This window comes from Suillus fuscotomentosus (assembly GCF_016647785.1).
Source record: "Suillus fuscotomentosus strain FC203 chromosome Unknown F5891scaffold_45, whole genome shotgun sequence".
NCBI classification, from domain to species: Eukaryota; Fungi; Basidiomycota; class Agaricomycetes; order Boletales; family Suillaceae; genus Suillus; species Suillus fuscotomentosus.
Window position 1 is genome coordinate 125,660 of NW_024539557.1, and position 27,584 is coordinate 153,243.

At 47.3% G+C, this 27,584-nt stretch overlaps 6 protein-coding genes across 6 annotated transcripts; 3 read left to right on the forward strand and 3 right to left on the reverse strand.

Moving 5' to 3' along the window:
• Positions 1–64: 64 nt before the first annotated feature.
• On the forward strand, positions 65–1,853 carry F5891DRAFT_1149369 (major facilitator superfamily domain-containing protein; the record flags this gene model as incomplete). The annotated part of the gene is made up of 7 exons (XM_041365096.1): positions 65–223; positions 279–344; positions 403–563; positions 625–759; positions 809–968; positions 1,025–1,547; positions 1,597–1,853. 7 exons carry the CDS (start codon positions 65–67, stop codon positions 1,851–1,853), a joined length of 1,461 nt encoding a protein of 486 aa, XP_041223126.1.
• A 291-nt stretch (positions 1,854–2,144) lies between these two features.
• On the reverse strand, positions 2,145–2,600 carry F5891DRAFT_1047850 (uncharacterized protein; the record flags this gene model as incomplete). Its single annotated transcript, XM_041362360.1, has 1 exon — positions 2,145–2,600. A coding segment is annotated over one exon (456 nt), but the record flags the coding sequence as incomplete, so codon positions are not given.
• A 7,863-nt stretch (positions 2,601–10,463) lies between these two features.
• Positions 10,464–14,259, forward strand: F5891DRAFT_1191747 (uncharacterized protein; the record flags this gene model as incomplete). Its single annotated transcript, XM_041367499.1, has 20 exons — positions 10,464–10,687; positions 10,768–10,812; positions 10,868–10,924; positions 11,044–11,275; positions 11,325–11,456; positions 11,813–11,891; positions 11,963–12,033; positions 12,083–12,189; positions 12,248–12,497; positions 12,551–12,666; positions 12,721–12,847; positions 12,903–12,916; positions 12,977–13,349; positions 13,396–13,464; positions 13,513–13,659; positions 13,708–13,749; positions 13,798–13,839; positions 13,888–13,929; positions 13,978–14,019; positions 14,068–14,259. The coding sequence occupies 20 exons, from the start codon at positions 10,464–10,466 to the stop codon at positions 14,257–14,259; spliced, it is 2,403 nt and encodes an 800-aa protein (XP_041223128.1).
• A 1,642-nt stretch (positions 14,260–15,901) lies between these two features.
• Positions 15,902–19,375, forward strand: F5891DRAFT_1174604 (uncharacterized protein; the record flags this gene model as incomplete). The annotated part of the gene is made up of 9 exons (XM_041365671.1): positions 15,902–16,016; positions 16,671–17,024; positions 17,410–17,495; positions 17,935–18,008; positions 18,061–18,134; positions 18,193–18,315; positions 18,393–18,582; positions 18,645–18,682; positions 18,794–19,375. The coding sequence occupies 9 exons, from the start codon at positions 15,902–15,904 to the stop codon at positions 18,922–18,924; spliced, it is 1,185 nt and encodes a 394-aa protein (XP_041223129.1). The 3' UTR covers positions 18,925–19,375.
• A 36-nt stretch (positions 19,376–19,411) lies between these two features.
• F5891DRAFT_1174605 (uncharacterized protein) lies at positions 19,412–21,152 on the reverse strand (the record flags this gene model as incomplete). Its single annotated transcript, XM_041365672.1, has 6 exons — positions 20,638–21,152; positions 20,487–20,590; positions 20,413–20,435; positions 20,214–20,354; positions 19,782–20,163; positions 19,412–19,625 (listed from the first exon to the last, which is right to left on the reverse strand). The coding sequence occupies exons 1-6, from the start codon at positions 20,866–20,868 to the stop codon at positions 19,412–19,414; spliced, it is 1,095 nt and encodes a 364-aa protein (XP_041223130.1). The 5' UTR covers positions 20,869–21,152.
• Positions 21,153–22,173: 1,021 nt separating this feature from the next.
• On the reverse strand, positions 22,174–27,142 carry F5891DRAFT_982530 (amino acid permease-domain-containing protein; the record flags this gene model as incomplete). The annotated part of the gene is made up of 28 exons (XM_041377215.1): positions 22,174–22,195; positions 22,285–22,301; positions 22,392–22,530; positions 22,593–22,659; positions 22,717–22,761; positions 22,814–22,865; positions 22,918–23,016; positions 23,066–23,175; positions 23,227–23,254; positions 23,306–23,320; positions 23,372–23,381; positions 23,436–23,536; positions 23,592–23,771; positions 23,824–23,964; positions 24,015–24,076; positions 24,126–24,187; positions 24,235–24,248; positions 24,287–24,624; positions 24,689–24,863; positions 25,033–25,107; positions 25,147–25,243; positions 25,347–25,582; positions 25,645–25,722; positions 25,743–25,812; positions 25,915–25,985; positions 26,120–26,655; positions 26,880–26,901; positions 26,951–27,142. 28 exons carry the CDS (start codon positions 27,140–27,142, stop codon positions 22,174–22,176), a joined length of 3,054 nt encoding a protein of 1,017 aa, XP_041223131.1.
• Between the last annotated feature and the right edge of the window lie 442 nt (positions 27,143–27,584).

The window sequence follows — 27,584 nt, forward strand, 5'->3', positions numbered from 1 at the left end:
TTGGAATGACTTCACACAGTATAATGAACTGCATCTTTTATCCGAGTCATTCCCTCACATCACCATGATTGCGCAGCAGAATGACGAGGAGACACCTCTTCTGCAACGACCAGAGCAGCCAAAGGCCAAGACACCTCTTCCATGGGATCAAATTTGGATTCTGCTGCTCTTGGAGATGCCAGAATTTCTTTCTTCTCGGACTCTTGCGCCGTTTATTCCTCAAGTGAGAATATTCTGTTTGCTTGGACATATATCTAACCACACTGGACTTTGTCAAGCTCATTAGAGACATCGGAGTCACTCACGGAGACGAATCCCAGGTTGGACACTATACCGGCATCCTTGTAAGCATGTCTTCATCGTTTTTACCCTTTCGTTCGTCCATGATACTATCCTCTCCAGGAATCATCGTACTATGCAGCTCATACCCTGACTATTTTTTATTGGAGTCAACTATCCGACCACATCGGACGGAAGCCTGTAATATTGACAGCCCTATTAGCAATCTCTATATCGATGTTTTCGTTTGGGCTGTCGAAGACCTTCTTCGCTCTGGTGGTCAGGTCAGTGTGTTCAGTTAAGTAGTAGTAGCTGTGACCATCAGTTCCTGACATTCTCGACCAGTCGTGTTGTCTGTGGAGCATTTGATGCAAGCGATAGTATGGCCAAGAGCAGCCTGATGGACATCACTGACGCAACCAATATGCCCAAGGCATACAGTTATGTACCAATTCCATGGACGATCGCAGGCACAGTTGGGTAGGTATACAGTACAGTATCTCTCGCACTTGAGGTTAACGGCATTTAGATCACTCATTGGGGGATCACTTTCCCGACCAGCAGACAGATTCCCTGACATTTTTGGGCGATCAGAACTCCTGAAAACCTACCCGTATCTCCTGCCGTGCTCTATTTCGGCATTTTTGATATCGACAATGTGGCTAGTCACGTATATCCGTCTCAAAGAGGTGAGCGCGATGCTAAAAAAAACCCATCTCTGGATCACACTAAGTGTGGTTGCAAGAGCGTTTCTACCAAGACACCGCTTTGGGAACTCATTAAAGGAGGATTCTTCGGACAGTCACGCTCAAAACCTCGCCAGCCATTGAACAATGTTATAGTTGATCCTGGCGGAGTCAAATCAAAACCGCTTCCGCTGCGCGCTTTACTAACCTCGAAAGTGTTGAGCGTAACAGCGAGTTATGCCACCACAGGCCTGTTTCAAATGGGGTTCAATTCGCTCTTACCTGTTTTCTATGCGACACCGATTGAACTTGGTGGTCTTTCCCTTGACCCTCCTCGCATCGGTGCTTTACTTGCGGCATCAAGTGCCATGCATGGAATATTTCAGCTACTTTTCTACACTCGTTTAAATGATCGCTTCGGTGCAAGAGCTATCCACATCACCGGCGTCAGCTCCTGCATACCCATGGTCATTTTGTTCCCAGTGACCAATGCTTTGGCTCGAGCCTATGGAATAGGCATGGCGGTATGGCTGTGTGTTGTCGTCCAGCTTATGCTGAGGATTAACCTGATCATGTGCTTCCGTATGTTAATCCAGCACCTCCTGCGTTCTGTTGAACTAAGAAGCCATAGCCTGCATAACACTATTCGTTAGAGCAGCTGCTCCCAATCGCGCCTCTCTCGGAGCAACCAACGGAATTGCCCAAGTGGCTGTCGCGGCAGCAAGAATCATCGGCCCAGCGTCTACAGCTTCGATCTTCTCTTATTCATTGCAGGAAGGGCATGATGCATGGTCGATATACTACTTCTTGATCGCAATCGTATTTCTCGCTGTAAGTACTGCTTTATTGCTTCCCCGTGATCCTAGTGTATGGTATGATTCCCAATAGCGATCGACTGCGTGTTATGATCTAGTGTACGAGGTAGAACTGGCAAAACTTTAGGTGCTTTCAGGATGTGGTTTGGCAATAGCTACGAATCCAAACAACCGGATGTGTTACTCAACACGGTCCAAGTGCACATGTTGACTCCAATGCAGACATACAATATCGTCCTCTGCAACCACCTCGAGAGCAGATGGTGCCTCTGCATGTCAAATTTTGAAATCTTGTATTTGTGGTATGTATGATATATGAGACTATGATAATGTGATCGTCGACGTGTTGTAAAAAACTATTCAGCTACAATATGTCTAGGGTCCCGATGTTCATAGTAATGTCAATCGAAGCCGGGTCTTTCACCTGCGCAATGATATATTGATCCGACGCGACCCTCTTGTATTCTCCAACGTGTTGCTGCGCTACCAAAAGTGCGCTGAAAACCTGCCCAAGGTGAACCATCAAACGTAATGATCGTAAGTGAACATCCGAGTCAACTGACAACTTCTCTTCTCCAGGTGAGTTGCTGGACCGCTCGTCAGTGTCGTCTGATCCAGACTCGGACTCGGACTCGGACAAATCCCCTACGCTCTCCCCCTCGTCTGCAAAGGCGAGCTGCTCTGAAAAATCAGGTAGCCCGAGGAGACGACGGTCCCATGGACGGACAAGATAGAACGTTCGCTGAATGGGCTTTGCGCGCGAGAATTGAATTAGAGTCTCGTCCGTGGTAATCAGTAAGTCTCGAAGCCCATCTGCTTTCACTCCATACGTGGAATGGGCAGTACGACCCCGCTTCCGTTTGACTTCCGTGACACGAAATGCGATGCAAGGCAGACGGAGTCTGCAGTTTGCAAAGAGGGGAGTATTCATCTTCTCGAGTAGGTTATACAACTTCGAAGCTGAATCCACAGGCACAATGTTTCGCAACGAAGAGACCGCTGTCTGAATCTCATCTTCAGACAATGATGGTAGGGAGCATGGCGGGGCCGCATATGAGATGATGTCGGCTGGAAGGCAGCTATTGAACTCGGACGATTGTCCGACCCAGTCCAGGGAAGTGATGTCGCCCGATCTGGCCACGATCTCTTGCAGGAGCCTCCCGAGCGCATTTTGCTTCTTCTCGCCATAGATTACAGGTAGGTGGACGCCGAAGATACCAAACAACGAGTACGCGATGTCTTCCTGCATTGTGGTGACACGTTTCGATGCCCATCGCAGTTTCTCTCGAGCATCTCTCATCCCTGGACTGAAGGAGATCAGGGCCTGTGCATCTATTCCCGTCGCATCCTCCAACTCCTTCATGATTGCTGGGGACTCTTTGTGGTTGGGAGAGCGATCGTCGAGATATAACGACCAATCCTTCCGATAAAATCTAACAACTTTTGGAGCAACAAATTCTTGAAAGGTCCATCCTCGTTCATTCCAAACACTACTCGCTAGTGCGCCGGACTGGGACGAAGGAGGGACATCGGATAGGTAGACGATGGTGAGCGCTGAGTGGCGGTACCAGACGAACATGGAATTGACCGATTCTTGAAGCTCGACGTTGTTGCTCTTATTGATGCAGCATGTATCCATCCACGCCCAGAAATACCCCGCATCACGAGCGACTTTGCAAAACGACTGCAGTTTCGCGGTGCCACCGAGTCCATCCAACTCGTACACCATTTTGTCCTGGATGTGGTGCAGCAGCGCCTCCGTCTCTTCCCACCTGTGTGATAGCAAAACACAACGGAAGTGCATCGCCACCACCTCCTTGATGCGTTCCATTTCGAGATCCGAACGCTTCGTTATGGATGACAGAAGCTCCTTGTACTCTGGACTTGTTTTGAAGGAATTTAGCTGTGCTGCTCGGTCGCACAGAATCCCTGTAGAGGTGTTGAGCAGACGAAGGGGGGCGTCGCTGAGTTCAATCCGAACCGCTTCTCGAATAGCATCTTCTGCTTCCGATGGACAGACGTACTGCTGACGCAGATCTGCAGAATAAGATAGGCATTTCGACACAAGGTAGTAATGTTCCATGGCTTACCTCGTATGTGAGCTTCAGAAGCATTGTCCAACTTGGACAACATGATTGTGAAGGCCTCGATGGCTTCTTCGTAACTTTGCGCTCCACGCAGCGCTGAGTGTGACAACTGGTACCCAACATAAGACGAAGGATTGAGTTCTGTGACCTATGCATCGCCGAAGTCAATATGAGCTACGAAACCGTGGATGCCATCGCACCTTTTGCGCGTCGAGGAGCGCATCCTCCCAAAGCATTTTACTTAACTTTGCCTCGCTGCGACCTACAAAAAATATATAGGATGCAGAATCCAGGTCGATCGCCATCGAGTATAGGTCGATAGCCTTGTCGTAATCGCTTGCAGCGAAGGCAGCCTCTCCATTGGCAGCGCAGAGTGCGCTGCATTTCTGTTTAAAATCTGAGAAGAATACAGGTGAGGATTGTCTCCTGCGCAATATTACGGGTTCTAGACTCGCCGTTGGACCGATCAAGGCAGTCGGCGTTGGTAATTTCGTCACTTGAAGTCATCATGTGTTGGTATGATTTTACGGCATCTTGGAGTTTACCCGCCCGAAAGAGTGCATCACAGCGTGTATGGTGTGCCTTTTGCCATAAGGACTTCAGGTCCCAGCCAAAGAGCTGAACAAGAGATTCAGTTGAAAAGCGTCATATAAGCATCATCTTAACGTACCACCACCAAATCTTTGTATAGTTCATGAATGTCCAATTCCGATGATGAATCGCGAGAGTCGAGAGCGGCAGTGAGATGGTCGGTGGCTTCGTCGTAACGTGCGCCATCCAAGGCTTTGATTCCGAGTTGAACGTGTAGATATGCCTAATGTGCGAGTTGTAAAGATGAGCGTTGAAACGTTGATGACCAAGCATGCATGATACTTACTTGCACGATGCCACATGCGAGAGTGTCGGCATTCGGACAACCGGCAGCGAGCTCTTTGAGGAGCAGGTTTGCCTCGTCATGCTGATCTGCATTGAAGAGCGCGATTGCCTGAAATACGTGATGAAGGGAAGAGTATGTGAGGCAAATGTAACATACCTTGATCAATAGCAGAAAATGAACGATTTCTGAATCCTGGTCCGTGTACATGGATGCAACATCAAATGCTGCCCTCGCATCCAGGACGCGGCCTTTTCCACAGAGGGCAATACCCTTGGAGATATAGCCCGTCAACGAGGGCCGAATGCTGATGGACTGTGTCACCGTCGAGTTAGTTTTGTATAAAGGCGACGATGATTCTCACCTTGATTGCGTCCAGAAGGGCGCGGTCCCAGTCGTATTTTCGCGCCATGACAAGTGACCGATGGGCATAGGAAGTATGGTTATTTGGACTGGTGTTGATATCTCGAGTGAGTAATTCTTCGGCGGTAGATAAGTCTCCATTTAGACATGCAATACGGGAGGTGGTGATGGCTACAATCTGCACGAAACATGCTCTAATTGTGGTATATATAAGTCAAGAACGGAAACATGCCTTTGAGCGATGGACGTAGGGAGTAGTATGGTTGTTCGTATCGGTATTGATATCTTGCATGAATAGTTCTTTGTCAGTAGATAAGTCTCCATCTATGCATGTATCGACGACTGTTGTTGTGGCAATAGTCTGCAAGAAGCATGCTCGATTTTTGGTATATGAGTCAGAGACGGAAACATGCCTTTGGATGTATACCCTGAGGTACTGTCCACTCGGAGATCATCAGATGTTTTCCTCCACTGAAGATGTGATTGCCGTCCACGGAGAAAGTGACGCATGTCCTGTAGGATGTCAATGAGTGCTCGAGGACGGCAATGGTTTGTCGATCTGACAGCTGCCAGAGACGAATATGGTTGTCACTAGATGCGGATGCGACGAGTGTGCCAGCAGGATGAATGGCAATGGAATTGATATCATTAGTGTGGCCCGTCCAAGGATCACCGACCTGCTCCCAGGTTTTAGTATCCCATTCGCGTATAGTAGGATCTTCACTATCGCCGCCTGTGAGAAGGTGTGTGCCATCAGGCGTCCACGCGAGTGACAAGTTGGGTGATTGGTGACCCTTGAATGATGCGACGGGTTTCCTTGTGCCTGAATTGTAAATTTGAATATCATAGTATGTTGCGATGGCAAGAAGTTCTCCAGACGGTGAATACCGTACGCAATATTTGGCATAATCACCACACTCGATCGGATCTCCTTGCAGCTGCCAGGTTTTGGTATTCCACAGTTTCGTCATTTCGTCATCTGAACCAGTGGCCAGCACTATTCCATCGGGAGAAAATTCCAGCGAGTAGATCCAATAGGAGTGTGCTTCGATTTTGGTGAGTAATTCGCAAGTTTCTCCGTGCCAGACGATGACCTCTCCCCTTTCATCACCGCTTGCTATCAATTGCCCATCTCGTGATACCGCCAATATCGTCACCCAACAGCGATGCCCCTCCATCTTCTTCAACGTAACACCTGTCTTCAAGTCCCACATACGAAGCGTTGTGTCGTACGAGCCCGTAACCATCCGACGTTTATCAGGGAAAACTGCGACTGCAGTTATGGGTAATCCATGGCCTTTGAACGATCGCAGGGGAGTGGTGATTCTAATGATCTCCGACATTTTACTGGATGTTGATGGTATGGAATACGGACGAGGCTAAACTTTGGATAGATTATGTCTTTCTCTAAGCTGCAGAGGGTGTATGGTGCGTTTTATGGTGCTTCACAGCTTGCCTCATTTCAATAGACGCCCAGGATATCTAAGGCTGTTAGTGCCCACGCCTCCATCACCATAATCACATCGGGGTGAACGATATTTAAAAGAGGTTTATATGTTGTACAAAATGTGAAGACAATATTTAATATTTAAACTAACATAAAGATGGGTGCACAACTTCAAATTTTGGTGGTGTTTTGTGTGTAATCCAAAATATCAAATATTCACAACCATATTCCCACAGACAATATGTCAACAAACATAAGAAATATAGTCAGATTTTTCATGTCTGCTTCAACTTAAAGTTCAATTTCCATGTAAAACTTTGGAGAAAACTTGAAGTTTTACAGATGACATGACATTAAAACTCGATTTAAATGTCAAGCTTTGGCAAAACTTCAAGTTTTCTCCAAAGTTTTATGTAAGAAGCAAACTTTAAATTGAAGCAGACATGGAAAATCTGATTATATTTATTATATTTGTTGACATATTGTCTGTGGGAATATGGTCGTGAATATTTGATATTTTGGATGACACACAAAACACCACCAAAATTTGAAGTCGTGCACCCATCTTTATGTTAGTTTAAATATCAAATATTGTTTTCACATTTTGTACAACATATAAACCTCTTTTAAATATCGTTCACCCCGATGTGAATGCACTCACCCTATTGTCACTAGGTGTCGGCGTTGCCGACATGTGACCTTGCGGAGTTCGTTTTTGTTGCTCACCCTCCCGCCATCAAATTATTGTTCTTGCTCTCGTCGGGCCTACATGAACTCTATACTACTTCGTCTTGCATCTGAACTCTTATGCTCTTGTCTACGCTGTCCGCTCTTTGGTGTTCACAAGGTATGTCACGGTGTGCTTTTGTGGCATTGTCATGACACTTAAAAAAATCTTTGGATGAAAAATCTCGAAACATCCATTTAGACCCATATATTAGGGTTCGGAATGCAAGCGGCTGCATTCCCAACCCTAAAGTGTGATTACAGATATGGAAAAGTCTTCCTCTAGCTCAAAATATGTCGTCCCTCATCTCTAGGCACCTCAAATGTTGCTGTTGTCGTAACCTTTTACATTCACAATATGAATGCTAGTAGACAGTAAGAAGCCTGAAAAGCCTTGGTCGCTCTGATACAAATACACTTGATTCAACAGATCTTTCCATCCTTGCTTACCCTTCCGATGCACCTTCTTCTGAGTCAAGCTGCACTTTCTTGGCCTCTGGCTGACTTTCAAGTTCTTCGTCGGGATTTGCCTGTTTGTAGTGCGATGGCACATGGTTCTGATCTGTTATTGACATTTCGGTTTGGGTTGGAGCAATGAATGATGAGTGAGGTATACGAGGTGTGCACAAGGTTCAAAGCTCATAATTGTGGTACTCATTTGGTCGAAATAGCTCATTGAATTCTAGTATGACACTGTGGAGTTCATATAATGTTTATCAGAATGTGAATATGGCTGGTAGGCATTCATTTCTGTGGCTAGTCAGTCAGTGTTAGTCTGCGGTCAAGAACAAGGCCCAGGATCACTAACCAATGGAGAAGAACAGTTCCATGTGTTAGAGGTGCCACAATGGTTTGGCATGCTTTCCCCCCTTATCGTTGTAAAACAGTGTCTTGTACACGCTAATCCATCTTGAAATGTACAATCATAGTCACGGATTAGTACCTCACCACCTTCGACTCCATCATTGATTCCAGTTAGAGATTTTGCTTCTGTCTCTGGGTCACAGACAGAATCATCATAGTGAGGCCCAAAGTACTGCGACGGCATCTATTTGTACATGTGAATATGAGAGACATGGTAACAGAAGGGAATGTAAGTTCTGAGAGGTCACAGAAAAAAGAACTAGAGTTAGGACTATGGGTCAAAAGCTTGAACATACAAACAATTAGAGTTTACAACCATGCATAGACAATACTTACACGTCACTGGAGTGAAAAATACATGAGAACGGGATGATCCGGATTTTTGGATGATATATTCAACCTGTGTGCACAGGGTTGCATCATGTTCCTTATATGCATATGTTTATCTCTATTTTCAATCCACAGAAAACACCGCATTGAAGTGACCTTGCTCCGCAAGGTAATACCCGCTGTCCTCGACAGTATGCACATCTGCAGTGCATACATGTGTCTGACTCTTGTATTCGCAGCTTCAAAAATGTATCCTATTGCATCAAGTTGACCAGTTCGTACTTTCCAGCACTCGAATCTGACTGTCTATCTTGCATGAATACTGTTGTTTTTCGTATCTAGCAGCTACTCCAGCTTATCACCATGTTACTCCTTTGAACGTATGTATATAGCTTACTGCAATGCCACTTCTCCATCCAACAGACTCCCAGATCCTTGTGTGCACAAGATGCAACCAAATTTCGTGGTACAGCCTCGGAATCTCCTCACCATTGCCACACTGCTAATAGCCGCATCCCTCTGTGATGCCCCTCCGTATTTTTCAACACAATACCTGTCTTCAAGTCCCACAAGCGAAGTGTCTCTGCCTTCCACAGTGCCACTCACTAGTGGCTTATATATGGGACTAGTATTACAACATGCCTTCATTCTTGTTCGTCGTGCTTATATGATTGCTGAAACAATACTTAGTACTATATTGCTGGAGGAAAGCTGTTACTACAAGCCTGCCTCCATGGCCCGGGGCGCTTGATAAGATAGGCCTTGTTCATACTCTGGTTCATCACGTGACCTAAGAGGTCAAAAACACATCTTTGCCTCATAACTCTGCAGCAACGTACAAGTAGCGAAGACTGTTCCGTGATTTTGCAAGCATTGCTATAGTATCAGAACGCCCTACTTATAATTTCAATTTTCAGACAATCAAAGGAGGAGTAGGCATTTTGGTGGCAGATGCACTGTTGTGACTCGTGACTTTGGTGACCATCTGTGACCATCGAACAGCGCCACAATCAGCGGTGGAGCGCTCAGCGCTACTTCAGTCAATCACACATAGGTAGCGGTATAGAGCATTTCCATTCACTGGTGCTTCCATGGCATGTTGAGGTTGGTTGACCATTCAAGATGCTTGCCAAATTTCTTTTTTCTTCATTTCTATCTAACCCATCTTGGTATGCAGGTGGCGCTGATGTCACTCATTTTGCACATTTAAGCTTTTTGATAACTGTAATGCCTACTCGCTCCTCATTTTCTCAATTAAACTCGTAAAAATTACATGGGTGTATTGCCACATACTCTATGCACATAATCATGGAACCATTTTCAATTACACTCCATGTACAGCGAGCTACAGGTGAATTCAGTGAAATGTCACACTAAAGTCATGTGATGAACCAGAGTATGAATGAGGCCATATATCTTAGAAGTATGGCTGCCGGCGCAAAAAACCACGGTCCAGTCACGGACGGTCACGCAGTGACGGACAGTGACCAGGTGACCATCGAAAGTTTGGACAAATCGCGATCGGCGCTAGAAGAGACACCGGACACCCCTCAGCACTCAGCTAGAGGCACACGAATTCAACGAGGCACGAGATCCGACGCTGCCAAACATCTCTTTTCTGAACTGCCCTCGTTGCAGCACCAGCAAAAACGATGAAGAATCCCAAGGCCCAGCAGGTGCCAAGTTCATTGCAGTGCAGTGATCATGATGGCCCTCACGTCACACCACACGGGTGTCTGAGTCTTGCACATGAGAAAATGCGGAGGAAGTTTGGGTATGGGTAGTCCACTCACCGAAGGCATGGGGTCTGGAAACGAATGGGAGCACGAGTTTTCAAAAGGAGAGACGGTTTGTGAGAGTAGAGACAGTTTGGATTTGAAGATGTGTGCTGACTAGTGTAGTACCTGCAGGAATGCTCCATTGCCGGCATCGAGCTGCTACTGCCACATTGAGTTAGCAAAGGCTCCATGCGGTTCGGAAGATAGGTCCGCGATGTCACACCATTTGGGAGGGTCTTTTTTCGCCCAAGAAACTCTAGTGGGATGGGCAGGATTCTCTGCCAAAACCAAGGGACCCACGCTCATATCCACCATCTGGCAAAGAAAAAGACCGTCCTGGCATGCTAAAGACAGTCGCACGTGCGCTAAAGACAGTCCCAAGTCTGATATATCTATTGTGGTGCTCGCTGGTTTGGCGTCTATTTCGGTGTTGTGTCTGTAGGTCCTAAATTCTGTGTTGATGCAAGACATGGTTGACCCTGATCATATCTCTGTCAACTAGCGTGCCCTCTCAACAGCGTCAATGGTGGCAATTCTGCTTTTGGTAGGCCGGTGGTAACTTAGTAAGTCCAGGATGCCAGAAGGCATGCGCACCATTATCTGATCCTCAACCTACAGCTTCTGCAGTGTCCTCTCGACGCCATCAATCCACTACCATGGCCACTCTGTCTCTCTGTAAGTGACACATCCGTCTTTTCATGTGTTTAAGTGACTCTTAGTACAGGCGCTAGATTATCAAAACTCACCATTCTTGCAAGACACTGAGATCACTGTATCCCCCAACCCTATCTTAGTCACGCATGTCCTCAAAGCTTGCTGTTCTTGCAACATGCTGGGATCGCTCTATCTCCCGACCCTATCTTATTCATGCGTGTCCTTCCAATGAAGATGTACGATCAACATTATACGCGAAAACCTCCACTTGAGTTCTCATTCTTGATGATCAAACTCGTCCAAGAACCCCAGGATTGCCTGGCGCTTATCAGCGCTGGCATCAACAACCCGATTACGTCCGACCAACGCTCTGTAAGTGACACATTCATTTTTTCATGTGTTTAAGTGACTGTTAGTACAGGCGCTAGAGTATCAAACCTCGCTGTTCTTGCAAGACGCTGGGATCACTGTATCCCCCGACCCTACCTTAGTCACATGTGTCCTTCCAATGCCGAAAATCCACTATGGCAATCCTGCCTCTAGTAGAACGGTGGTAAGTCCAGGTTGCCAGAATGCTTATGACACAATGATCTGATTCTTTACCTAAAGCAACCGCAAAATGGATCATGGAAGAATGTAACCGATGTAGGGATTCATTTCTGGCTGGGCTTGTAGAGACTGTTTTTACCTTACCTTATGTTGGCACTTTTGTAGCTTACATAATCAATCAATCTTTTCACCAGTTACCAGTAAGAGTCTGAGAGATCAGCAAGTATTTATGATATTTCCTCTACTCTGAGCCTTGAGCCTGGTCCAGAAACCCTTTAGGGTCGAATAGCAGCTAGGTTCTGCAAGACCCAACACATTGTTCAGACTCACCATCTGAATTGTTGTACCTTCACCGATCAGACCTTTCTGCCGCAAATTTTTACTGCTCAATGCAAAAGTCCCACCCAACATCGCATCCCTCCTCTGAAGGCAAACATAGGTAAACATGTGCGCATTTTTTAGGGGGCAGCACACTAACTTGTTCCTGCACACATCTGTGCACTAGCTTAGATACACCAGTGCGCAACAATAAACCAAAGGGATTACTTGTCATCATCATGGGCATAAATGGCCTGTGGGAGGTATGTGTGCCTGCCACTTAAACGATTTCGGACCTCATTGGCTTTACAGTTACTTGAGCCTGCCGCAAAAACGATACCTGTCATCTCTCTTGCCCTCCAGGGCTGCTACATAGGGCCTGCCCCTCACCTGCCCTACGTGGTGGGTGTTGATGCAAGGTCAGCGTTTGGACATCAGCTGCATCCACATTTAACACTAATGTCTACTACCATCCAGTGGATGGTTCGAACAGTGCCAACAAGGCAAGTGGCACCGAGCGCATACTCAGACTGGGCAGAATCCTGCCCTACGAACATTTCTATTCCGACTCGCCCGACTCGCCCAGTATCCACTGCAACTTATCTTCTGCTATGATGGTAATCAGCGGCCTGGTGTCAAGCGAGGACATATAGTGTCTTTGAATGAACACTGGATGGTGAAGCCAACGCAGCGCATCTTGGATGCTTTCAACACTGAGTGGATTGTGGTGCGTTTGATTTTCTGTCCTCTATCCTTATGTTATTCAAGCCTGATATCCAGGCTGCGGGGGAAGCTGAGGCGCAGCTGGCCTTGATGAACAGGGCTGGTATCATCGACGCTGTCATGACAGATGACAGTGATATCTTCATATTTGGTGCCCAAACTGTCCTTCGAAAGTCAGTGTTCTTCTTCCACGTCCATGTCCTCCTGACCCTGTCCTCCTGCCTTAGCTCGACATTTTTGTCCGACACCATCAAGATTTATACTGTCAGCACCATCCAGGAACACATCGACCATTCTCTTACTGGTGATGCTTTTGTTACCATTGCTATTTGCTGTGGGGGTGATTATGATAAGGTAAGCATCGAGCTGCTGTTTGGCGGAGATCAATTGCCACTAACATCTGTCTCAGAATGGTCTTCCAGGGTGCGGACGCGAGACTGCACTTGGTCTGGTCCGCTGAATGGACAATAATATGCTACACAGTGCCATGCACAGTGGTAACCAGGACTTGTCCCTCCAACGGTGGCAGAACATTGCTGAATATCACCTTGCAAGCAATCCAACTGGCAAAATGGGCCGATCACATCCAGCCCTCGCTCACTCACTTTCTGATTCCTTCCCTAATCCAGGAATCATCAATTTGTATGCACATCCTGCTGTGACTCCACTCACTGAGCTGCCCAAACTGCGACCTCCAACCCCACCTAACCTCGCTCGGCTTGCAGCTCTTATTCAGCAGCTCCTGGGCTGGGACTCAAAGAAGCTTCTCAGCACTTTCCGCACTACTGTCTGGCCTGTTGTCATCTTGCACGAGCTTCTGGAGGACCTTGCCAATAACTCACCTATGAGCAATGAGGTCTGTGGACCGTGTCACTCTATCTGAATATACTAACTTGATGCAGATTGACCTTGCCTCGGGCTGCACAAGGGCTGTTTTTCTCAACCGTGCATCATGCCCAAAGAAGGCAATTGTAGGAATTTCAGGGCATAACAGTGACGTGCCCACTGATACACTTAAGAAAGCCACACTCCGGCTACTTGAAGAGTCAGCTGAAGGCTGTCAGGATGACTTGCATAAGTATGTTCAAGTATGGCTTGCTGACCGAATCTATGACTGTTGGGTGCAGACAATGTTCCTGTCGTCTTCAGGTGATCCTCAAATTGAGGTATGTCTATCAATAACACTGTCGTCGTTCATGCTGACAAATAGATAGAGTAGTTCATTGTCGACATCGCGTGTGGTTCCCCAACTTGAGGTATGTCTATCAACAACACCGTTGTCGTTCATGCTGACAAATGGATAGAGTAGTTCATTGTCGACATCGTGCGTGGTTCCCCAACTTGAGGTATGTCTATCAACAACACCGTTGTCGTTCATGCTGACAAATGGATAGAGTAGTTCATTGTCGACATCGTGCGTGGTTCCCCAACTTGAGGTATGTCTATCAACAACACTGTCATTGTTCATGCTGACAAATGGATAGAGTAGTTCATTGTCAACATCGCACGTGGTTCCCCAACTTGAGGTATGTCTATTAACAACATTGTCGTCGTTCATGCTGACAAATGGATAGAGTAGTTCACTGTCGACATCGCATGTGGTCCATGGATCATCTGCAGGTGTGGTCCCTGTGGGTGCTGCCTCTCCTGTGAGCATTATTGATCTCACACAAGAGGAAGATGAAGTAGTGCTTGCAGATGGTATTATAATTGATCTCACGGGTGACAACGAGGATGATTGTGAATTGATTGATCTCACCCTTTGATACAAAGCTTGACATATTGTACTTGTATCTCCTCTGAAGCTTTTCATCACATGTATAGTATTATGAACTAATGCTATTGGTTTGGTCTTGGGTATGACAGGAAATGAGGCCATTATTGTGATTTCAAAGTTCACCAGTACTTGTCACCCTACTACAATCAAGCACATAAGCAGCCTCGGCCACATTGTGGACACTTGATAGCTGGACGCTGGTTGGGATTGAAAAAATGGTCCCTTGGCTCTGCAGGGTCATCATTTGAAGATATGAGATACTTGACTATTGTCATGTTGGTGAATTCAGTGCTCCACCCCCCCCCCCCCCCCCACTCACAAATCCTTCTCAAGGGCCAGCGCCTTTCTACAGTGGCTCAAAAAAGTGTCCCAATGTTTGTAGCTTTTCATGTAATTGCTATATCATGTGTCGAGACATGGGAATATGACTAAGCTATAGGGAGATGTCGGAAAGGTCTGCATCTCAGCTTCATTTCGGTTCCCTATACCGTGGGAAACTAATGACATTATGTGAAGATATGAGTATTTTAATTTGATGACTCATTGGGACACTTTTTTGACTTTGAGTTTTACTAATGTAATCTCTATAATTCTAGTACTGTGTGTGGTTTCCTTCTGCTCCAATCACTTCTGCCACTCTTCTAAACATATTCTCTATCAATTTTGGGTATTTCTCTTTGGTGATTCCATCATACTTTGCTGTGACACTGTCTCATAGTTGGAATAGCCCCTACAGTGAATCTTGATATGCTACAAGTAATTTCTTGAGTGATTCTCAGGGGTATTCAATATGGTTGATGTCTTGGGTCTATGTTGAACATGATAGAATAGTAATATCATGGTTTGCAAGCTATTGGTGGCTTATTTAGAGGTATACTTAGGGTCATTGTCTTATCACAAAACAGTATCTTCTTCATTAACTCATAACTTCTGCATGTGCCTGTCAGGCCAATGGTCAACCAGTCCAACATGACAGAGACGAATCAAAAAAAGAAGAGGAAAGAAACAGTGGCTCACCCATGGTAACAGTGCAGCAACCTCAGCTGAGGTGCGCGTTGTAGAAACAACAATACTGAGTGGAACAAATGATGCTCCTGACAGTATCTATAAAAAGTTGTGAGGTCGTGCGTTGCCTAGTCTGCGTTACTTGAGGAGACAAGTGCGTTCGACCCTAGGGGAAGCGAGCGCTGCAAAGATCTAGAGGTACGCGCTTCAGCGAAGCGCGAGAAAGCGCAGGTGCGCGCAAGGCGCGGGAACACGCGCGCGTATTAGCGCGAAGCGTGGGAAAGCGCGCGCGCGTATGCGGAATGATAGATAGACTAGACTTAAGTGATAATATGATGCAAGAGATGTGAGAGCGCGAGATCTAAAGGAATAGGTTTCTACTATGTTCTCCTAAGTAGTAAGTGAGTAGTAATAAGTAAATGGGAGGTAAAGTAAGGTAAGTAATAGTATGTACTGCTGGCACTTATATAGCACGGTCATGCGGAGCCAAAGCGCTACCGAGTAGGTATGTAAAAATATATATATGTGAGAGTCCATGATAAAAATAAAGATGGAATAATATGCAATGAGAGAAATAAAAATATACGCACTAGGGAGCTTGGTGGACAGTGGATGGATGCTTCTGGATGGCTGGCGCCATAGGGCGCGCAAGCGCAGGAACGCGCGCGCGTGTATACATCGCGAAGTGTGGGAATGGTGCCCGCATTGCGCGGGAAAGCTGCGCGTCATATAGAGATAGCTGTGGGTAGTGCACAGAGTGACGCTACAAGTTCGTGCTATGTACTTCCTAGTGTAAAGTGCCATATCAGACCATGAGACGCACGAGTCTCTACAGCATGTCCTTTGATCGATCAGTGACAGTCACAGTTCCATTGATAGCATTGGTGCCTGGAATGAGCTGTGCGCGGCGCTGCGTAGACTTTTTGGTACGGCTCATCCTGGGCTTGTCTACAGGCCTCCTCACTCGAGGTCCCTTATGAGACCTGTGGGCACCTGGGTGGGCACTCCAGTAACAGTTCAGCTCCCGGTTGAATCAAGTCAAAATAGTCGCGCACCTGTTCCATGACTCAGGATTGCGGCTGAATGCCTCCAGTCATTCAACTAGCACGGTCTTGTTGCCCGTCTGGGAGAGGCTGAATTCGATGCAGTGTTGCTTCAGCACTTTCGCAGTCATGTTATAGCTGTGGTACCATTATGAGTGTCACAAGGAGGCAGGCGAGCGACACATTGAAACTTACATGTGGAGGTATTGAACTGATGGCCCTCCGTCCTGCCTGAATCGCAGTGGAAAGGGAAGGGACTGCTCGTCAGAGGAGACTGACAGACAGTTGCTCCGAGGGCTGCCTTGAGTTTCACTAAGTTGAAGCGCACCTGGCACTCAGTCATGAGTACCAGCATCAGCATTCCAAAATGCCTCATTACCGTTACCATCTGAGGTGGGACACGATCCAGAAGTGCTGGTGGTGTTCATTTTCACAAAGCTGGGGACGTTGTTGATGCCTCTTTCGTCACTGTTGCCAAGGAAGGCTCGTGCAATGCAGGATCTCCACCAGGGATATGTTCCAGCGAGAACGACGAAAGCTGAAACACCAAAGATGATGGTGAAAGAACTGGCCTCGTTGAGTTCAGCCGGTGCTAGTGCATCAGGGGTGCTCGGGTCTGCAGCCGAGCTGGAACCGTTCGAGAGAGTGATGAGTGAGCTGAAGGGGTTGGGCTGCTGGAGCACTGTATCATCAATGATGGAGGAAAGTACGTGCTCCACGACGTGCTTGGCAGCGAGCAATGGGATCTGGGGGACGGGCACGTCAGCATTGCAAACGCTATACTCACTTTCGAGCCTCAGCGCTCAGCAGGCAACTGACAAGACCGTCCGTGCTTAAGTCAGCATCTCTGGGACGGCGTTCGCCGAACTGTCACACCCCAAACAGGACGGTGGTTCTCTCGAGAGAAGTATCCGTCGCGGATTGATCCGGTGGTCCACTTGCTTATTAGGGAACTCCGCACTTTGATATCTGCGGCCTGCTTTCCAACGCCGATATCATGGTTGCTGCGCCAGACTCTTTCTTGTCTCTCAGTTTCAATACGCGCGACCTTTTCTACTGTCTTGATTTCAGTCCTTCGTGATATGTCCTAGCAAGTCAAGTTGAACTGCATGGCAAAGCAAGCTTTTTGTCTTATGCATCCACAGCATACGTAGACAACAACCTCGTCGGCACTGTAGTAACTCAGGCCGCGATCTAAATCATCAGGGATCACGGTAATTTATTGCATGAATCTCATCAGAAGAGCGGAAGCTGCTGCGTTCACGAACAAAGCTGCTGTTCAGGCCTCTGGCTTCCGTGTCGCTAATCAGAAATACTTCTTCCTATCGTCGGATGCCTACGGGGATGATTCGTCTCTTATTGTGGTTCAGGGCAAGAAATAAGTGGGTCTCCACGATGTCTTTCCATGGTACACGCTCACAGCCGTCAGGTCGATGGTGCTGTACTAGCGCAAACGAAACAGGCTATTCTCGTCGTCACATACTTTTTTCCTCAGACGGTTCAAGACGCAGGCATGATAGTCACCAATATTGGAGCATACCAGGGTCCGTTAGGAGACCATCCGACTTCTAATGCATTTTGTGTATTGCACATGATGTGTGCGTGCCATCATATAGAATTGTACTGAAGTTAAAATTGGTGTGGACTCTCGCCAGGCCATGCCACGGTTGGGAGCAAGAAGGACTTTTAGGTGAGACTTCAGTCCATAATATCGGTGCTTCTGATGCTGGCTCATCTTGCAGTGTTCTACAAATGATTCAAGGCCTCCATGACGAGCTTTCCATGGTTTTTGGCACGTCATTCTATATCAGGAGCAGTATACGATTTTACTAGAACAATTCCTTGCACAATGACATCTATTGCGTCATTTTCAGGTTTGGGAAAGGCTCACGGCGATCAGGTGCAGGTATCGACACAGTCTGAACTCACTACCTCGTTCGGTTGTACCGGCCCGCACCATGGTCTAGGCACCCCGGTCCACGCAACTCTCGCAGCTCGTAAGTTCGAGGGCGAGATGAGAGGGTACATTCCACTTTGATCTTCTAGCCCGCCGCTGACATCACGTCCTTTTCAGGGCATCGGTGGTCGCTCTTATCCAGGTCGGGACCTAGTGGTGGCTCGGGCGTGGATCGTTGGCCCTGCTCTGCAGGTGTTGCTAGCATTCTATCCCGTTTGCTCCTCAGTACCTGCCGGGTCCGGGGTGGCATTATCACATTTAGTCTGCTTCTTCGGCGCCAAGAGGCTCAAAAAGCCGAGGAGCGCAAGTAAGTCCACCCCGGTTGAACAAAACTTGATACATTGACAACAAAAACACATACTGGACAAGAGGAGAAAGGACTGTCGCGACCCAGGTCATGGGGAAAGGTGAGTAGTTCTATTTCCTCGCATTTATGGTTGTCTTCGAGAGTGGCAGCATCAGCTCGAGATGCCATGTGTTATTAGATTGATTTGATCATCATTCGATGACATATGGAGTCTCGATCAGCTGGTCTAACGCCCGACTTCTAGGACTTGCAGCTACCGCAACTACAGAGCATGCTGTGATCACCAGACTAAGAGAGGCGGCAGCGGATTTGCATACAGAACACGCGTGGATCTTAGGATGACTAGTGGGGACACATACTTGAAACTTTATCTAACATATCGATCGATCCCGCGGAACCAATTTCCACCTGAGCGCCACCTGTGCTCTAGCCCCTGCTCCCGATCTTTATGTCTCCTATTCTCTCCTTTTCGATCTCAGCCGCCTCTTTCTCTCCTAAGTTTTCTCCTTGTCACGTCTACCATCGTCATGGCCTCTGCGTGCTCTTTTCACGGCGTAGTAGGCATCCAAAATTCTACTCCTTACACTTTGGAGGCGAGAAAACGGTTTTGGAAGATGGATGGCTTTGTGCCTCTCTCTGGCACCCGAAGACGGTACTCATTTCATCAACGCTCGCGTGATTAGCAGCACTGCAGATGTACATCGACACAATAAAGTTCTAGGGTAGAACTCTATTGCGTCGATGTATGTTGGAACGGGCACGGACTGCAAGGGGAACCAAGGCCAAACCTCTATAGCGGGAGGCTACGGCTCTATCTATCGAGGACAGGCTACGACACGCGTGGACTACCGACTACGAGCCAGGGCTCCTGCCACCGCGCCAGGACCCCTGCCACTCCCGTCCTGTCCTGCCAGAGCGCCCCGCTCCAATGTTGCTGTGGTCCCTTCGCTAGTACAACCCCAGAGATACTGGAAGAGCGCTTCCTACCCTCATCGTTGTCGGCAAAGTTTCTAGAGGGTCTTCTCAACTCGTCGGCAGTCGCGCTTTCGACATGGACAGTATGGCATCATGCATGGGAAGTGATAAGAGACACTATTCAAGGTCATAGCTTGCTTCAAGATAACAAACATATTCTGAATCATAATACATCCTTCAATAAAACTCTCGTCTCAAAAATGAAAACAACACCAGTTCACAACCTCAACCACTCCCGCACAAATAACCCAGCCTCCCTCCGCATCCCACTCGTACACTCATGCCCTGCCCCCTCCTCCACCACCACCCTCTTCACACCCTCCTCTCCAACTTCAAGACCCTCCACAAACTCAGCCGACGCCACCCATGGCACAAGTTTATCCTCCTTCCCCGAAAGCACCAACACCTTCTTCCCTAAAAACGGGTTGGAAGCGTCCTTCGCGCGGTACGCCAGTTGTGCAGGGTCGTGCCTTTCTACGTAAGTCATAAAGGAAGTGGGGAAGTAAGGTGGGGAGAGGGGGATGTTTGAGGATTGGGCACGTCGAGAGATTAGTTTCATGTAGTCGGGGCAGCCGATTATGGGGATTCCGAGGGTGAGGCGGGGTTCTAAGGGATTGTGAGTGTGGATGAAGTTGCTAGATGAGCTGGATACGTACCTCTAGAAAGCGCAATCCACGTCGAATGTCCTCCAAGACTCACACCGCCCATACCCCATTCCACAATCGTTCGCTCACCCGAGGGATAGAGGGAGGAAGGAATGTGGTCGATTAAGAAGGACACGTCTTGTGCTGTACCAGCTTTGAGTGGGGTCAGATTTACGACTCATGTTTAGTACTGGTTGTGACCTGGACATACTTTGGATGGTATACATGTCTACCCTGTATTCAAATGAAGGGACGTTGTCATGTTATGAATGAACAGCAACGTACGCATGCTGATCATTATTCTCAGCCGGTTCTTTGCTCCACGCGAAATTCCGCTGCTGGTTCACGAGTCTCGTCCCGTGGTTCCTGTGATCCTTTTCCCCCACACACTATCAACCTTTTCTTCCCTAAGAAGACGAAGCAAAAAGTGACTCACAAAAGCAATGACGATAAGATCTTTCTTCCTCTCTCCCACACCCGATCCATAACTCTCATCAAAAATGACTTTAATGGTATCGACTATATATTGATCTTGTGCGCTGTCGAAGCGGCCATGCAGAAAGAAGAGTGCGTGGATGGGGTTTGTAGAGCTAGAGATTGAAGTTGGGTGGGAGTAAACATCGACGAGGAGACCGCCGATTGGGAGTGTTTGTTTAGTGGGCTGCATTGTGGGACTGGTGTGATATCATGATGGGAAGGACTCAGTATATAAATGTGTCCAACACGATGAACACCTGATCCTGTCATGTGCGTGTTAGTATTAATATCAGTGTCTCGTGTACATGGAAGCCAGCGTTCTGCATGTATAGGATGGAGTCCAACTTCAGGTTAGGCTATTCCTGATGTGACGATGTGACTATCAAGATTCAAACTTTCTCAGGCACTTGTTGACGCCGAGGGTATTAGTGAGCGCCGCATCTCGAAGTCACAGTGAAGATAAGTGAGGGTTTGTAGGCACGTGTCGTCGATCCCAGTCAGGCAAAAAGCATCTGGATTCAAGTGCACACCCAAGTCAAGGCTGAGGGGCGGTGCATAGGCCATGAGTGTAAGTGCATGGCTTCAACCTGTAGAAATGACGTTCCTGACTACCACCAGCCGCGTTCGAATTACTTGGATTCATCAACCCACAATTGGCCCCCACACTGAGCAAGTGATACAGTTTTCACTTACAATTCATGCTGATGTCCTAGCCTCCACCAGTTCACAAACACCCTCAATCAATGGCAATCATCGATGTCTTCAATGCCGAAATCGCCCAACAAGTGATAGACAGCTTGGGCGGGAAGCACCTCGTAAACTCTCTCATCACCACTGTCGAGCGCCTCGCGCAGACGACAGACACCCTCTCCTCAGACATGACCACAACCCTCGCGTCTTTTACGCTGTTCGTAGAAGACCTGACCGTCGTTGTCGAGCGCCTCACGCAGAAAACCGACACACTCTCCTCCGATGTTGGCGCAACTTTGGCGCTGCTCGTGGAAAACCTGACTGTGACAACAAATGCGCTAGCGCTAGACATGCATTACCTACTGCAAGGTTGCATCGCTCTTGTTGCGTTGTTGTGCTTGTTGACAGTCCTCTGCATCGTGCGCTGGTGCTATGCATTTAGTAGAGAGCTTCGGGGTGTGCAGCATCTCAAGACTGCGTAAACTTTGTTTGCAATCCTTTGGGGTCAGTGACTCTAGTATGTTAGGCATGTCTCGTCATATGCATGTTTCCTTCGTATGTAGGTGGTGTGGTGTGCTGGCATATCATGATTCGAACACGTACTCCGCCGCGTAGACTTGCACATATCATCCAATTATCAGTTTCATCATCAACAGCATTATTGCATCCATCGATTCAAGCAGAAAATGTCATGAGAGACCATAATTCCAACGGGATTATTGACTAGTCAGATATTCAAAACGCAGGTGTTGGCAAGAACTTCAGGCGGCACAGACCAGAAAGTAGAGCTGACCGAGGGTCCGTTCTACACTCTAGCAGTGCTATACCTGAATACATGAATGATAAACTACGCATGTCAAGTACATGATCACTACAACAACAACATTACACTAAATTGATACAAAGACCAACTTACCAGCACTTCCAATCAACCTCCAAATCACTGCATCTTTTTACTCGAAAACTTAAAAATAAGATCCGTGAGCCAAACCAGGAGACACAGAATCAAAAGCCAACACTCACTACAGTAACAAAAGTCCCATCGTCTAACCTCTCCTTCCTCGGTACAAGCTCATAGCCAAATACCTTAGGCAGCATGATTCGCCACGCGGCCCAGTACAGCACGCCTACGAACATGACGGCGATTCCTACGAGACAGTACCTATACGACAGGCGAGGAATGAATAAGGGACGTGTGGATAAGGATTGGTGGAAGAAGCGTACAGGTAATATGGCAGTGGTGGGGTGTCGCCAACGCCATTGGATGGTTTCAGGAAGGGAGCGATGAGGACTGAGTGGAGGTTTGGTCAGGGAAAGAAAGTGTTCGAATTGTAGATTGGTAACTCACGGAAGGAAGCAGCAGCTAAGAAGAATACAGCGAGAGGCCACCATACTACATCATACGCATTGAGATACCACACAGGAAGAGCGACATATTTTCTCACCTTTGAATGGCCGAACAGCATCTGGCTTCTTCCATCTTAGATAAAACAAAGCCTGATAGCATCAAGAGATAAGAAACACTCGAGAAAAGAGCTCAAAGACGTACGATGACAATAAAGAAATTGATAATTTGCTTTGGGTATTCTTGAATGTCCAAAATGAAGGGATAAGCAATGTTTGGGGGAGGGCCGATGATGACGATAACCTAGAAAACCGATCTCAGATTGATATTTTGGTTCTGGGGTAGCGCTTACGGAGGGTATTAAATGGATTATCAATCCCGGAAGTGGGGACTTCCCAGTGGGCCAATTTGAAGCCCAGAATTTGTTTCCGAATGGAAAGGGTATCCCTTCCTTTGCGAGCTCTGTAATTGAAGCATAAGCTAGGTATAATTACGATGCTTGGTATGACGAACCTTGGTTTACTCGTGACGCAGAAAAAGTCTAGATAAAAAGTTCTTGAGCTACACATCTCCATAGCATCCTTCGACTTACCGCAGTGATAACGTTCTATGTCCCATCATCAAGCAGAGATCGTGATACGAAATACATAGGACTCACTCCAATAGCACTGTCATGAAGACAATGAGTCAAGAAACCCTCGAACTCAGGACGTCGAGCTCACCTGAGGGCAATGAAGACAGATAGCGCACGCTTCGCAACAGAACCAAAGACATTCCCGAAGAACAAGGCAGCGACAGTAACGCCAGACTCATCAATCTCCGTCTATCGATACTATTCAGTATTTCGTTCGTGATGGAGATAACAAAGAAGTTCTTACCTTGGTTGCAGCCGAGAAATATGCCACATTTGCAAGCAAGTACAAAACGGTGCATATACCAAGACCGAGCGGGCCTGCGATCTTGAGTGTCCTCACTGGATTGCGAACGTCGTTCATCACGTAGTTCACGTTGGACCATCCCGAATATGCGTACAGGACTTTAAATATGGCGGTGGCATACTGTGAAGACCATGATCATCATATGGGCATCTAGACATATCATTGAACGCACGTCGTTGCTACTCGTGGAGCTCCCCGCAAATGTGTTTCTAAAATTATAGTACGGATCCACGACACAGGTTTTTCCAGAGAGAACTACCCAGCTTGTGATCACAACGAACACCAGAATTACGATCTTGAACATCGAGAGCAACTGAAAATATGTTAGATATAATGACAGTGTAAAAATGAAAGCTTGTATACGTTCATGATCAGTATGCCAATCTTAGGGATCAATCCGTGTAGAAGAGTTACGAAGAATATGACTAGAGGCCATGGAATGACCGCGACATGGCAGTTAGGTAAAAGACACACCTCCAAGTGCAATTCCACGCTCATTCCAGCGACTTGCGGGTCGACCAGCAGCAACTAAGATGCTACATCATATCAGTCGAGTCGTTTCATCAAGATCCAAAATACATACTTGCTAGCAAAAACCTTGACGGAGCAATTAAGTTTCAATACCGAATACTCACACAAAAAAAGACATGACTGACAACACAATTGCTCGCAGTGAATCCAAGCAATATAGCATTGGCAGAAAATACTATTGTGGCGAGGTACTTGGGCTTTCTGTAGATGGCCTCGAGGTATACCTTCTCTCCGCCACTTCGAGGAAACATGGTGCCGAACTCAAGCCATATAAAGAGTCCACAGAAGCTAAGCAAGAAACCAAGGACCCAAAGCATGAGAGAAGCGCCGACTGAGCCCACACTGGAGAGGATGGAGGATGGAGTTGAGAATATACCGGTGCCGATAATATTTCCAACGATAGGGAGAGTGCAAGACATTACACCAAGGTGACGACCCATGCCTCCCGCAGTATCCGGATGATGTCAGACGAGTAACTTGGTTGAAGGAATAGCGAGAAGCCGCACCTTCTTCAAAGGTCAATTCTCCAGGACTCAGGTCAGCATTGTCGTTGGGTAACTTGTGAATCCCCTGATGCTTTTCCTTGAGCTGTGGCTCGGAAGCACGGTAATCTTGGTGCTTTTTTGCTGTTTGCTTAATCGCGACCCCAGGTGGTAGTAATTCCTGTGGATGGAGTGGGAACTATGAATACATGATATCATTGAAGGTCTTGATAGAAGATAGAAGGGTATTTGATATCCATGATGGCGCAAGAAGGTGCATACACGTTGCGGGTACAGCGAAACTAGCTCAGCAATATTAATGTGGAATTGAAATCATGTTTGGAACCATGCTCTGGAATCGACATTACATAAGTCCTCTCGATATCACGATGTGAATTTCTAGGAGGTCCAGGTAATGATGCAATGGGGATCACACAGGAGCCCTATCGTAAATATGAACATTGTCAAATTATTTCTAATACTAAGTACTTCAGAATGTACGAGTAGAGCATATACAATCCATTTGTGAATGGATCATCAGCCAGGCACGCATGCAGCACGCGAGCGATAGCAAGAAATCTGATGTATGTAGAGAATAAAAGGTGATTAAAAACGAAAAAGTGGAGTTGACGAGACTGATATGTAGGAAAAAAATGAAACATACTTGGTAACGTGATATTACGAGGTAGAAGGCTGAGCAGCGGGGACAACAGGAAGAGGGCGGCGTGGGATGCACCCGAGTGCGAGGCAAAAATTTCCCCAACAACCGTGAGCTTGCTGAGAAAGTTGCTGTGTTGTCGCCCCTGCCTCAGGAGGCTGAGGCGTCGAGTTTGGCTGCGCTGCAGGGTGTGTTATCGTTGAGGACGACAGACCGGCCTGAGCATTAGTCTCCACAGGAGGACGCGCTATCCAGCGCCTCTGAAAAATCAGTTACATATAAGTCCAACAACAAAACGAGGGACAACTAGTACATTGCTTACCTTGATTTCATGTACGGCAGAGACTGTTACAGGCTGTGATCCCGAGCGGCCCCCGAAGAAACTGTGTTTGGGGTGTTGCTGCAGCGCAATGGACTCACTTGCTGTCGGACCATGTCGAAAGGGGATGGGGATGTTCCAAAAGCGGCGAGCGGAGGATGATTGAGTATTCTGGGAACGATGAGATGGGCCAGGTGGTGCCGAAGGAAGATAAGACTTCGAATGCTCATCATCAATACTTGTGCCGTCTGCTTGACGAAACACGAAGCTCACCTGAAAAAAATCGCCATAATCATCACTCTCTGATTGTGCCAAAGGATTTGTAGCGTCGACCTGTGATATTTCTATGAGCAAGAGAATGAAGGTAGTCAGTCAAATGCAAGAGTACTGACTTCGAGGCAAGACGGTGGTGGCGACTAGAGACGAGTTTCCTGCTGTGTAGCTTGTTACTTAGAAGTATGGTTGTGAAAGCACGTACTGTAATCTCTGGAACTATCTCTTTTACCACCCACAAAGTGACTGTGTTGTTCGTTCCTCCATATGCTACATATTTGCCATCCGGGGAGAATGCCACACACAAAGCGATTCCGTCCTCTTGATTAAATGGCTGACCGAGAGGCTGACGGGACTTTGTATCCCATAGTCGTGCAATATTTCCTATGCCCACGCATGCTAGCACATTGTGTTTGGGTGAAAGCGCAACGGAAATCAGCGGATGAGTGTGCTCGAAGCTACAAAGTTCTGTGCCTGAACTACTGTCGAAAGCGCGTGCGAAATGTCCCAAAGCGGCATACAACTTGGTGCCGTCCAACGACCACACCACAGACCACACATAGTGCCCAAGGTCTCCGATGGGCTCGACGACGAGCTCGCCTGTCTTCGAGTCCCAAATGCAAATCATCTGGTTCTTCCCGCCTGATGCGATTTTGTCGCCCGAAGGTGAATATGCAAGTGCAAGCACACCATCCTGCTTCGTTTTGATCGGGCCTACCTCGATTTCTCCGCTTTCAAGTACTTTTCGAATCAGGATTGTTCCATCGTCGGATCCGCTTGCAATATGATTTCCATTGGGAGACCACGACAGCGACCGTACCAACTCTTTATGACCTGTCCAAATGCCTTCAATCATCTCTCCTTCGGTGTTCCACCGCTGAACGCTTCCGTCGTCCCTCCCGCATGCAATTGTCTTCCCGTCCGGTGAAAGAGCCAGTGCATGTATTATTCCGCCCTCGCCTGACCATGGTTTCCCAACAGGAAGTCCTGTGTCGCAGTTCCACTTGCGCATTCTGCCATCCAACGACCCACTCACGATGTGGACGTTGTCGCGCAAGAAGACGAAATCCAAAATTTGATTTTCGTGGCCCTTGAATCGGTACTTTGGAGCTGGTTTCCCGGGTTGCGCTGTGGTTTGAATTTCCTCAGTGGCTGGCATTGCAGGGGGTTCAGACACAGAAGACGTATTTTCCTCAATGGTCGGCATCTGAATCGCAAGCGGGGGCATAGTTCGTTACCGTAAGCTGCCCGTATGGTTTATTCTGGTTCTGACACTGTTCATGATTGAAAACTACGGGAACAGTTGCACAGTACTCACCGGTTGTTCTGCTGGTTCTTCAATGGTAGCCAGCCAACAATGAAGGTGAGTCTTGCATGCACCGCAAGCATGGATTCCACGAGGCAGCGCCAGTCTTTTGATGGTAAGTGCCACGATGCCCATTAATTTCATACGATCATTTACTCAATCCTAATCATGCTGTTATAGCGAACATGTCCCAACACATATGGATACGGATGCAGTGACCCCTTAGCTGTCAACGTGGCTTCTGCCGGTCATTTATCATTTGAACTTCGCTTCAGAGTTTCCATGTCCTATCGACTAATTTCCGTGTTCTCTTGATCCTGCGCGCTCCTAACATCCCTTTGCACATACTAGCCTTGTTGCTGTT